This window comes from Aspergillus stella-maris, assembly GCF_047715825.1.
Source record: "Aspergillus stella-maris strain CBS 113639 unplaced genomic scaffold BDV14scaffold_26, whole genome shotgun sequence".
NCBI classification, from domain to species: domain Eukaryota; kingdom Fungi; phylum Ascomycota; class Eurotiomycetes; order Eurotiales; family Aspergillaceae; genus Aspergillus; species Aspergillus stella-maris.
In genome coordinates this window covers 327,817-338,854 of record NW_027396820.1, presented here as the reverse complement: position 1 = coordinate 338,854, position 11,038 = coordinate 327,817, and the positions used below count along the sequence as shown (strand labels likewise).

Here is an 11,038-nt window from a genome sequence, read left to right as displayed (position 1 = left end):
GAATAGACTGTGCCCGCTAACTGAGAAGTGACCCATCATACTCGCCTAAACTTGTTACTTCGACCATAACACCGTACCTAGTATTGTTGGAAAGACCCAATCACGTGGAACTGGGATTAATCAAAAAAACGAGAGCTCCTATTGGTCAATGGTGATCAACGCGTCTCGGACGCGTTCCCTTTGGCGGTTATCGATAGCTAGTACCTACCAAGACTACATGACCACTGTTCTCTGTATACCTCAGCAATACCCTAGCAAGCCTGTTCATCTCATACCATATCCTGTGCACTAACATCACGCTTCTCCCAACTTGAGTTTCACCAATGGAAAACGAAGCCGGCCCAGGGCCGGACGCGGCGCTACCAAATGACTTCGTTGACGACTTATTTGACTACGACGTTGGGTTGGACGGCATTCTACAAGAGATCAACACAAATTCAAACAATGTGCCGACCTCGAAGGAATCTGCTCCGCCGGATAACACAGGTGTAGTCCTGGGTCTGGATGAGGAGGTCAAAGTTACCAAGAAGAGACAGCCGGTCGCGAAACTAGACGAGAACAGGTCAGTCTGGGGACGCTCAGCTGCTTGCTGCACTGTATGCTTACTGGAAGCGCAAGGTTGCTTACACAGGCTGGAATTCCAAAATTGCGGCGCTCAGCCAGAAAGAACCTAAAATTCAAGGGCAAAGGACACGAGGTTTGTGGACTAATGCGCTGGCTTTGAACGACTGTGAAACTGATTAAATAACGTTATTCTTATAGTTTTCTGATCTGGCTCGTCTCCTCAATTTCTACCAGCTATGGCTTGACGACTTATTCCCCCGCGCGAAGTTTGCCGACGGACTGGCTATGATTGAACGATTGGGTCATTCCAAACGCCTGCAGACGATGCGACGGACATGGATAGACGAAGAGAAACCGGAACTCACCGGTGGAGGCAATTTTAGCACTGATGATCGATCTAATGCTAATATCAATGCCTCGGCGGAGGACGCTCATCTAACCATACCGACCAACGAAGAACCACATGACGTGGACGAGGACCTATTTATGCCGGATACGGATAATCCAAAACCAGCAAATGATCCTGAAGTTGACCTAGAAGACGATGACTTTGATGAACTTGACGACTTGCTAAGAGAGGAGCGCGAAGACGAATCGGCGGCTCGACAGACGGCTCCACACAATAAGAACGACCATCAACCGCCGAATGAGGACTTTGACGAACTTGATGCCTTACTGAGAGAACATGAAGATGACCCTGATGCGGGGAACTCGACTTCAAGAGATATAAGAGATATAAAAAACGATACGTTCGAAACGGATAGCCATGCGGATGAACTTGAAGCAATGGAAGGATTGGAGAGTTCTGGAACGGGGCCAGAACAATAGAAGTGAAGTGTGCTTACTGCCAGACCTTCAATATATGGGCATCTGCGTATGTCAACCACCATGCATAATTCAGCCTGTAAGGCAAGATTGAACGGTAAACTGATGCTTCATGAATCAATTGCATGATACTATAAGTCTTTGATTCCTGCGAAATAAATGTACAAGAGCACTGGAAACGACAAACGCCGCTGAGAGTAAATAACTTTCAAGGGGCCAAAGACATGCCCAACATCCATACTATTATTACATTGCGATAGATCGCTATACCGTCGCATCCGACCGGCCGTGTCCGGAATGTCTTTTCCCAAATCGTCTCTGCCAGGTCTACGCTGTCACAGGCTCTGTAAACACTGAGAATTGGCCGCCACCACCAGCCCAATTGAGGCTCTTGCCCCGGACAGCAGTGTTCTCGATGATAGTTGCGACTTCAACATCGTCTTGTGTGCCTTGACCTGTCTGGTATGTAGCAGAGAATCCCCAGGACCAGGGACGGCCATCGGTATCAATCGCAATTGAGTGGTCGGATCCCGCCGCGACGGCCTTGGCTTTGATTCCGGGGACAGCAGTCGGTTCAATGAGGATACGGGGACGGTCGCGCTCGTCTTTGATGACCGCGTCATCGGGGAGGCTGTCAATCTTCAGACCAGTCTGGTGGCCATCCAATCGACCCCAGACGAGGCACTTGCCATCTTCAGTGACTGCAAGGGAATGGTGAGCTCCACCGCAGATCTGCGTAACATTCTTATCGGACAAAGAATCAACGACAGTGGGGTGAACTATGGCAGCCTCGCTATCACCAGCATATTCACGAATGCCTGTTTCGCCGAAGCTGTTGAGACCCCAGGCGTAGACCCTGCCGGACTGATGTACGGCAAATGAATGGAAAGCGCCAGCACCGATGTGAACAGTGCCCTTCGGAAGACCAAATTCACGCGGTTGAAGCCCATTGAGCTTGTTACGTTCGATGATACGACGACCGAGTTGATTTTGTTGACCGGAGCCCCACGAGAAGACAGCACCCTTGTCATTCACAGCGAGAACGTGGTTGTCTCCACAAACCAGGTGTTTTATCTTCTTCAGAGCTGGCACTAAGGTCGGAGTTGTCTGGACCCTGGTGTTGGCATCGAAGCCTAGGATACCATCGTTGCTCTAGTTTGCTGTTAGTCAAAGTCATAGACGAAGGCGATAAGAGCGCTATAGCTCACCCTGAAAGTTCCCCAACCGTATACTTGACCGTCATCAGTGAGAGCGAAACTTGAGCTGTCACCGGCAGCTACTTCAACAAATGAGGTGCCTTCAGGGAAAACATCGGAAGGAATGGCAGTTGGGGTGCACTCGTGAGGATTCAAATCGGTGCCTTCGTCTGATTCCGAATCCGAGTCTGAGCCTGCCTTATCCATGTCCTTGTATCCACCATCCCAAGTCGTGTCTCTTCCGAGCGCGCCTTGGTCATTGACGCCCCAAGTAAGGATCTTGTTGTCGTGCGTAAGGGCGACACAGTGCATACCGCCGACGACCACCTGCACGACACCAGTGGAATCCGGCAGCAGGTGGGGATTGAGACGCGGGCGCTTGACATCAATGACATTCTTACCGACTCCCAGCCCGAGTTCTCCAGAGCTACCCTCACCGCAAACGTAAACGTTTAGCTTGATAGTCGGCGCGTTGTTGATGATCACCTTTGGCTTCGGCTTCGGAACAGCGGTGGGTTTGGCGACGCGAGCTCGCTTGACAGTGCGAGGAGCTTCATGGTCTTCTTCGTCATCAGTAGCGGCTGCTCTGCGCTTCTTGACAGGCTGCGCATGTGCGGCTTTCACATTCTTCGCGGTGTCGGCGTCTTCTGATTTGGTTGTTTTGCGGGTCGATGTGGATTTTGCGGTGGATTTTGTACCGGTACTCTTCGTAGTAGTTGCTGCGCGCCCTTGAGCTGTAGCTTTGGTTGAGGAAGTTTTTTTTGTGGTGGCAGCAGCAGCAGGCGCCTTTTTGTTCGCAGCGGTGGCCCGCGCAGCGGGCTTGGTTGTGCCTTTCTTAGGAGGCATTGCAAGCAAAAACAGCTCTCGACAAGGAAAACGGGTGGCAAAATGAATTCTAGAATAGCAAAGTAGAGGATGAAATAGCAATTGAGGGTGAGATCAGAGGGAGCAAGAAGTGAGATGGGCGCAGAGTCGGGCGTAGACAAAGGAGGAGGGAAGGAGAAAAAAAGAGCGGCGATCTATTGTTGTGTTGTTGTTGCGGCGAATCGCGCGCCCGCCGCTGGATTCCTGCTGTGCCCACATACTTGTCTTCACTGTTCCAGGATATACCTACCTCTGCTTCCCTGCTCCCTTTGTGCTAGTTACTTCTACCATATCTATGTTTATCTCAGAACAAAGAACTGCGAGAGATCTTCTGCTCGTGTATCATACATTCCATTATGAACTAGTTTGTTGCGAGTTTTGTCAGGAGCATATCGCTCTTTATCACTCGATACCTGAGCAACGGCCAAAGCGCACTGGTCACGAATTCGCAACGGGCCCGTTCATTTCAGCAGGAGCTGCAGGCGGCTCAGCCGGCGCTGTGCGGATTTTACCGCACATTATGACATTCTGTCCCATAGGCTGCCATGTCACGTCTCGTGGGTTGAGCGCTGCATTAGGCTTGCCCTGCGCATCACGCTTGGAATCCGGACTCACTCCGACTCCGCCAGAGCCCAGGTATGTCGGCGCGACAGTCACGATGATAGAGTCAATGAACTCGCTATACTCGGGATTGAGGAGCTCACTTAGGATCCTTGCACCTCCTTCAATCATCACACTCTTAATGCCCTCCAATGCCAAGGCCCGTAGAATGGGCTCCCAGCGTAGTCGCCAGTTGTGATGATACTCCATAATGCGAAGGAAATCGCCTCCGTAACCCTTCAACATCATCAGTTTTTGAGGGTTTATTTGAGCCCCAGGTGACACCACGACCCACGGGGCCCTACCCTTCCCTTCCACAGTTGTCTGCAACATCCTACAGTCCGGATGCACTGGCCATCGCCCCAGAGGGTCTATTACCACTGGCCGTGGTTGCCACATCCTTCCAAGGCCTCCAAACCCTCCCGCACCTTCCAGTCTGCAGTTGAGCCCCGGATTGTCTGCGAGAACAGTCCCAACTCCGATTAGAATTGCATCGTGACGTGATCGTAGATAATGTGTCATGAGTTTGGCCTCCGGTCCCGATAGTACCGTTTGCATACCAGGAAGAAGTGAGATTTTGGAGTCCATGGAGGAAGCATAGGATAGAGTGACATGGGGAAATTCGCGCTTCTCGTCATTCTTTGGAAGATAAGGTTCTAGGAAGTCAAGCTGAAATTGAGGAAAAGGCAGAGTATCAGGCGGTAATGGTGGAAGCGTGGTCAAGTGCGGAGCTGTCGAACCAGTAAGACCCGGATTTGTCTCAGTATCTGCCATTTCGTGAACCCTCCTAATTCCATGACCTTTGTGATACTCGTAGCCCTCATGCGGTACCAATTCTACCTCCGGATTCTGCAGCCTCCATTTTGCAGAAACATTTCGGACATCTGTCACCGTACAAAACTTTCCTCCCGCCTCGACGAGCTTCTCGGGCTCCTCCCTAAATTTTCTGTATATAGAAGCAGGCAAGTAGCCCTTACTTGCCTCCCTTCTCGCAAACTCCATCAAGCCCGAGTTCCGCTTCACTTTGTCGATATAATCGAGGTCATGCGAGTGTGCATGGCTGCTTCCTGGTGTTCGGGCTATAGTGACGGTTGAGTATGCGCCTTCAAACCTTACAACTTTAATCTGAACGTTGCAGAGGCCTCCTTCGCGGACTCTCTTCCTCCGAGGGCGCTTGCCTTCTGGTAAGGGCCGCGTCTCTGAGCTTCGGTGCGTCGGACGTCGCAAACGGCACATGTAGTAGTCGGTGGTGCAGTGTCCTTCCTTGCTCGAATTAGACCGCTGTTTCACCCACACATTATCGATGAATGGCCAATAGGTCTCGAATTCCTGTAAGCTGATCTCAATGGCTTCTTTGCATTCGAACATAACATTCCGTATCCTGGCAAGATTCGGCGGATTATCGATGAGGGTGCCATTTTCCGTGTCGTCTCCATGGAAGGCACTGGATGCGCTACCGCCGTTATTCCGGAATTGTTCTTCAGCGTCCTCATTAAGCGGGTTCGAGAGATCTCCTGCTACACTGGCTAAGCTCTGTGGGCTCGAAGAATTTCCAGCCTCTCCAGCTCTACCTGAGCTTCGCCGCTGCGATTGTTTCTGTACATCGTGTTCTCCGGAGAAGTTCTGTGCTGTTGTGATCAGGTTATTCTCGGGCGCTGTGTCCGTTCTCCGCTCGGTTGGAGATTCCGCTGCTTCTATGCTAGGCATTGAATCACCAGGCTGCAAGGTTTCTGGTAAGGGAGCAGGCGATATTGACGCAACGGCCCCGTTCGACACGCCAGGAGCGTCATGGTCCATGTCGGTCCGGATCGAGTAGAGGAAGCCCAGTGTCGTACGTAGAGTAGCACGGCTGCATTTGATAAGCTCAATACATCATCTGAATGGGCGCGTTCAGCGTCTGGAGAACGGCTTCTAGTGATACGCGAGGAGCCTTCTGGTCGGCGCAAAATCACTGGGAGAGATTCTCCTCAAGCTTCACCGACCCGCCAGTCCTTGGCGCTCTTAAGCTCTCACGGAAAGCCCCGCCCGCGGAACCCTTTTACTATCTAGCAGTCTAGCACTGGACTCAAAGCAAGAAGAAGCACTCGATTTCTACTGACAAAACACCTCCTATGTGTCCTAACAGATGCTCCCCTAATATGCGCCAATGTCTGCTCCAGCTCGGGCAAGAGTTTCATACACCCTTGGAGGAAGTTTGTATTTGACCATCCCCGAGAAAATCATCAGGTCCTTCGCCATGACCAACAGCTCCTCTGCAAGCCCTTGTCGCAACTCATTCTCGTAAGGGCCCGTACTCAGTCGCCCTCGTTCACGTCCAATACAGGTAATACTCCAAATAATCACATGGCCCACATTGCTCGAGATCAATGAAGGCAGCGACGAGAATGCTTGCGCAGCACTACGGATATAAGGCACAGAGCCACTGGCCCGTAATGGGAGGATGCCCAGTCCGTTGATAGTCTAGATAGGAATTTCAGGTCAGTTGAAATGTACCATGGACTTAGACGAGATCGGAACTTACATCTAAGGCTGCTGTCCATTTTCCAGCCTCTACTTCTGCTTTCGCCTCCATCATTCGAAGCAAGAGTCCACATGCGTCGCGGCTTGATTGACGGATCCGTTGGTAGTACAGCGCGTTCTGATTGTAAAGACCAATCATGTTTTTGGCCAAAACGACCGGGTCGTCCACAACAGTTAGGCTCAGGCTAGTTCCTGGCTTTATGGAGATTTCCTGCCGAGAGTCTGTATCCTGCGGCAGCATGGTGCGGGGACGCAGAGGCTGCAACCTTAGCGTCGGGCTTCCCAGGGGAACAGCCACAGAATCCGACAAGGTTCTGTTAATGATGTCAATCACACGATCGTAGTCTTCAGCGAGGTGATACAGGAGAACCGAATCCGTTATCAAGCCTTTGTCCTCGGCAACGGCGGCAGCCTGCACGGTAATAGTTTTCAGGAACTCATCCTGGTCCACCAACTTGATCAAACTAATACGGTTCTCAATCAGTCCCTTGATTCTAGTACCGTCCGACCGGATATCTCCAAGTAACTTGGCAAAATCTCTTGTTTCCAGGATGTATTCGCGCAAAGCTTCATGGCACACAGAGGCTTGAGATTTGCCCAAGGCACCAGGAAGATCAGCATTAAGGCAGAGTAAGGAGAAATAGTCGATTGCCGCTTCGACATAGGCGGTGCGGAATTCTTTCGTGTAATGACTCATGAGATAGCCAAAATTGATCTGAGGGTATTGTTTTACCGTGAAAGACACTGTAAGGTCAGCTGAAAGATCAGGAATAGAGGTAATCAGAAGTGCCACTTACGAATCTCTTCGCCGGAGGTGTAGAAATCAGAGACCCTTAGAAGGCCATAGTACACAAGTGCAATGGCAAAGTGGACAGCGCTGACAGGCGCATAAGTTCCAAGGTAGGAAATAGCCTGCTCAAACATTCCTCCCAGTATTTGGAGAAGGAAGAATGTGCCATATCCGCCAGGTCCTTCTTGGCCCTTCCCAAAAACTCGCTGTCCTATCTCAGTGATATCTGTCTGGATGTCTTCCAGCCCGAAAACATCGCCGGCGACCTCTTCAGCCCGGTCATCTTCCCTGGCTAAGCTGAATTGCAGCCACATCCAATCCTCCACACTCTGGTTGATACCCTCTAAGCGTCGCCGTCCAAGATCACAGCGCCCAATAATCTTATAACACGCCATCCGGTATGGGTCGATGGTATTATCGGGAGCGTTACGGGACCGTTGCTGGTATTCTCCATTGATCCTTTGCTGCATGTCTCTCGGCAGCCGCTTGCTTTGAGCATATGTTGTCATATATGTCACGAACTTATGGTCCAGTGACCGGAAACCGGGATCTTGGGTCACGTATTCTGCCGCTTCGGTGACGAATCCGCATCGCAGAAGATAGAATATGAGAATCCAGCAATAATCGTCTCCAACCATTTGCAGTTCAGTGCCGTCCGGCGCAAGGTCTTTCCTCGATTCTCTCAGGCGTACGTATGCTCGAATTTTGTTGACCACAGTAGGAATTCCACCAAGCTGGGCTTCACGCGGGTTTTTACCAATTGCTCCTTCAATTCCACCATAGAATGAACTCTCAAGGAACTTTCTGGAGCCCTCAACGATGCGTTTCCTAAGATTGATTGCCTGCTGCGATTTTGGTGATTCGCTGAGATACTCCTCCGAGAATTGACGCTCCTTGATTACTCCAGGATCCGAGATGTTCAAGACATCTGCCGATTCTCCGATGATACTGATCAGGGCTTTGTACGCGTCGAATAGCTGACGAGGAACCTAACTTATTTAGCTTGGCTAATAACCGAACAATTAGGGGGTACTTACATCACCACCAGCATGTCTTTCGACTTCGGCGAACTCGTGAAGAACTGGAAAGCCCCGCGATTGAAGTCTGGCTGAATTCAGTGACTGAACTTTGTCGGCGTAATAACCCATCTTTTCGCGCACAAATCGAAGGTCCAAAGTCTGCGAACCTGAAGTTTCGGCGCGCTCCATTGGGTCATCAAAAAGCTGATGGCTTGGCTTTCCAGTTCCAGGAGTGCCTATAACGGACTTTTCCAATCCAGAGCGGCCAAAGACACTCCTACGAGAGACGCCATGGGCAGATGCAGCTCCAGCCTGATTGCCTTTTCGAGTAGATCGGCCGAACGAAGGTCCTGCCTCAAGCGAAGGATCATCTTTCTGTGACAGGCCAAAGTGTTTGAAGATTTTATGGCGCTGCTCTTCCCAGTCGAGGTCTACCTTCTCCTCCAAAAACGAGTCAAAATCTCTCTGGGCTCTGGCTAGGCTCTCAGCAACCATGACCTGACGACCACGTTGCTGGATGGTTCTCAAGTACTTCTGGTTGTCGGGGTCGAAAGCGTCGGATTCTTTGGTTGGTATAGAGGTTGATATTTGGGGTTCCAAGGCTTTGAGATCACGTAGAGCGTGCCCTGGGGATACACCTGATGCTGCCAGTAAATAATGCCTATTGATGCAGAAAAATCAGTAAGCTAAATGCTCGAAATCCATAAGCTATAAGCCCTTACGCCTTGCTGCTTGATGTGGGGGTGCCTTTCCCGCTCCCAGTGCCGAGTCCTCGTGCTTTCCGGCGAATGTCATCAAGACCCAATTGGAGATTAGGCAGCTCCTCAAAATTGGTGTTTTGGGTGTTTCTAGAAAGCGGGCGTTTTTTGCCGCGTTCTAATAAACTGTTGAAAAATGCAGGTTGTGCTGCTTGAGAAGTCGTATTCAAGGGCTGCGCGGTGCTGGCGTTAGGTTGCCTTGTTACAAGGATTGACGATTGGGCAGGCTGTTGCTGAGCTTGGGTCTGGCCGCCAAAGAGAGATGTGCTTTGAGCAGCCTGTGTTGTGGATTGGTTCGCGAAGATACTTGTCGGGTTATTTGATGAGAAGATGCTTGACTGCTGCGGGGGCTGCGACAGCTGGGCTGTGGCGCCCAAGCTGTTCAAGCCGCCAGTCCCAAATATGGAGCTTGAGGTAAACGACATCTGATATGAGCGGAGACAATTAACGAGATGCGAAGTACTAGACTGGCGATAACGCTCCGGCGATTTCACGGCCCTTGATCGTGGTTATCGGCTGTTGTCGCGAGAATGATCAGTAATAAATTCCAAACGTTTAAGCGATATTTCCGCGTGTACTCACAATATAAGATGCACATCGGCAGGATACTTTATGGTCTAAGATTTGAGGGAGAATGGGATGTTGCTCGTCCGCTGCCCGAATTTTTGTTTATGGGAAGCTTCGCAGCTTGCGGAGCCCGCTAGACTACAAGGCCCGCCCAATTCAATGGGTCTGCCGGATTTTCTATATGCCGGGCTTCTGTCAGCCTGAGGCCGCTTCTGAGTTTCTTAAGATGGCACTCTTCGCGTCGCCTAGTTTGCCCGATAACTTTCACCACATTACCGAGATTACATGGCCATTACCCTAGGATCTTACTAGCTCTGGGAATTCTGAACAACGTGTCGGACTACATTGACAAGTGACAATGCCGGCCTTTCAATCGAAAACTTTCCGCCGAGCAACCACAGCTTCCTCCACGCTAGGAGAAAAGCTCGGAGAAGCATACCGGACCAAACTTTCACGACACCCGTTTCTATTGTTCGGTCTTCCGTTCATTATGATTATTGTGGCCGGATCGTTTGCTTTAACTCCAGCGGCTGCTTTGAGGTACGAAAGGTACGATCGCAAGGTCAAGCAGTTAAACCAAGAAGAGGCGATGGATCTTGGGCTCAAAGGACCGGATGGAGAAGAAGGTATCAAACGAAATCCGCGCAGGAGAATTCTTGGAGATGATCGGGAAGAATACTATGTGCGAGACCCCTGTTATGGAGTCGTTTCACTACGCGCAACACATCAACAGCTAACATAGTACTCGCAGAGGCTGATGGCCAAAGATTTGGATAACTGGGAACAAAAACGAGTTCAAAGATTCAAGGGCGAGCCTGATGGTAAACTCTGAAACCTGTACAAAGTATGTGAGACTGGGATCAGCGACATTCTGAAGGCGTCCGTTGTCACAATCGGGGACAAGGTATTGAACTCCTCCTTGGAGACAATAGCCCGGTGCAGAATCAATGCACAGCAGATATTATGGCTCGAGCTAATCTGCTATTATTAACTCGGTTCCTCAGAAGCCGACCTTGTCAAGCTAAACCATGGCACTGGACGCTTTAACCATGACATACCGATTGCTGCCCGACTGTCTGAGGGACGCCAATGTTCGTCGACCTGCTCTATGTGTGCTACGAAGTACTATTATGCAGCTTCCGACTTGACAATGATTGCGCCTTGTACGAAACGACAGCCCATGCACTCACCGTACGCTCTAGTTGCCAGCGATTCATTTCATAGGTTACGGACTCTGGTGGTCTGGCCACAATCACTATTGTCACGCTGTTATACCCTTCTTCAAATCTGTACGCTCTAGTCGATACCTAGCCGCATGCAACTCTACACTGCTCC

General features: G+C 50.6%; 5 protein-coding genes across 5 annotated transcripts; 2 read left to right on the top strand and 3 right to left on the bottom strand.

Annotated features, from left to right (window-relative positions):
- The first annotated feature begins 219 nt into the window (after positions 1-219).
- BDV14DRAFT_58412 (Chromosome segregation in meiosis protein 3) lies at positions 220-1,558 on the top strand. The gene is made up of 3 exons (XM_073777094.1): positions 220-562; positions 619-697; positions 763-1,558. Exons 1-3 carry the CDS (start codon positions 324-326, stop codon positions 1,390-1,392), a joined length of 948 nt encoding a protein of 315 aa, XP_073628359.1. The 5' UTR covers positions 220-323; the 3' UTR covers positions 1,393-1,558.
- BDV14DRAFT_58402 (RCC1 domain-containing protein) lies at positions 1,555-3,595 on the bottom strand. The gene is made up of 2 exons (XM_073777093.1): positions 2,598-3,595; positions 1,555-2,541 (listed from the first exon to the last, which is right to left on the bottom strand). Exons 1-2 carry the CDS (start codon positions 3,429-3,431, stop codon positions 1,717-1,719), a joined length of 1,659 nt encoding a protein of 552 aa, XP_073628358.1. The 5' UTR covers positions 3,432-3,595; the 3' UTR covers positions 1,555-1,716.
- An 11-nt stretch (positions 3,596-3,606) lies between these two features.
- BDV14DRAFT_173172 (RibD family protein) lies at positions 3,607-6,027 on the bottom strand. The gene has a single exon (XM_073768700.1). The coding sequence runs from the start codon at positions 5,844-5,846 to the stop codon at positions 3,888-3,890; it is 1,959 nt and encodes a 652-aa protein (XP_073628357.1). The 5' UTR covers positions 5,847-6,027; the 3' UTR covers positions 3,607-3,887.
- Positions 6,028-6,070: 43 nt separating this feature from the next.
- nic96 (linker nucleoporin NIC96) lies at positions 6,071-9,817 on the bottom strand. The gene is made up of 6 exons (XM_073768699.1): positions 9,719-9,817; positions 9,101-9,652; positions 8,397-9,039; positions 7,367-8,348; positions 6,571-7,313; positions 6,071-6,509 (listed from the first exon to the last, which is right to left on the bottom strand). Exons 2-6 carry the CDS (start codon positions 9,559-9,561, stop codon positions 6,183-6,185), a joined length of 3,156 nt encoding a protein of 1,051 aa, XP_073628356.1. The 5' UTR covers positions 9,562-9,652; positions 9,719-9,817; the 3' UTR covers positions 6,071-6,182.
- Positions 9,818-10,061: 244 nt separating this feature from the next.
- Positions 10,062-10,535, top strand: BDV14DRAFT_189691 (cytochrome c oxidase assembly protein COX16; the record flags this gene model as incomplete). The annotated part of the gene is made up of 2 exons (XM_073771236.1): positions 10,062-10,385; positions 10,455-10,535. The coding sequence occupies 2 exons, from the start codon at positions 10,062-10,064 to the stop codon at positions 10,533-10,535; spliced, it is 405 nt and encodes a 134-aa protein (XP_073628355.1).
- Between the last annotated feature and the right edge of the window lie 503 nt (positions 10,536-11,038).

Bases quoted from the DNA above. Each gene is read 5' to 3' on its own strand.
- BDV14DRAFT_58402 (XM_073777093.1), bottom strand. From the start codon at position 3,431: ATGCCTCCTAAGAAAGGCACAACCAAGCCCGCTGCGCGGGCCACCGCT. The intron at 2,542-2,597 runs GTGAGCTATAGC...ACAGCAAACTAG, and splicing joins ACGGTTGGGGAACTTTCAGG to AGCAACGATGGTATCCTAGG.
- BDV14DRAFT_58412 (XM_073777094.1), top strand. From the start codon at position 324: ATGGAAAACGAAGCCGGCCCAGGGCCGGACGCGGCGCTACCAAATGAC. The intron at 563-618 runs GTCAGTCTGGGG...TGGAAGCGCAAG, and splicing joins GCGAAACTAGACGAGAACAG to GTTGCTTACACAGGCTGGAA. The intron at 698-762 runs GTTTGTGGACTA...TTATTCTTATAG, and splicing joins TCAAGGGCAAAGGACACGAG to TTTTCTGATCTGGCTCGTCT.
- BDV14DRAFT_173172 (XM_073768700.1), bottom strand. From the start codon at position 5,846: ATGGACCATGACGCTCCTGGCGTGTCGAACGGGGCCGTTGCGTCAATA.
- nic96 (XM_073768699.1), bottom strand. From the start codon at position 9,561: ATGTCGTTTACCTCAAGCTCCATATTTGGGACTGGCGGCTTGAACAGC. The intron at 9,040-9,100 runs GTAAGGGCTTAT...CTGCATCAATAG, and splicing joins CCCACATCAAGCAGCAAGGC to GCATTATTTACTGGCAGCAT. The intron at 6,510-6,570 runs GTAAGTTCCGAT...ATTCCTATCTAG, and splicing joins AATGGACAGCAGCCTTAGAT to ACTATCAACGGACTGGGCAT.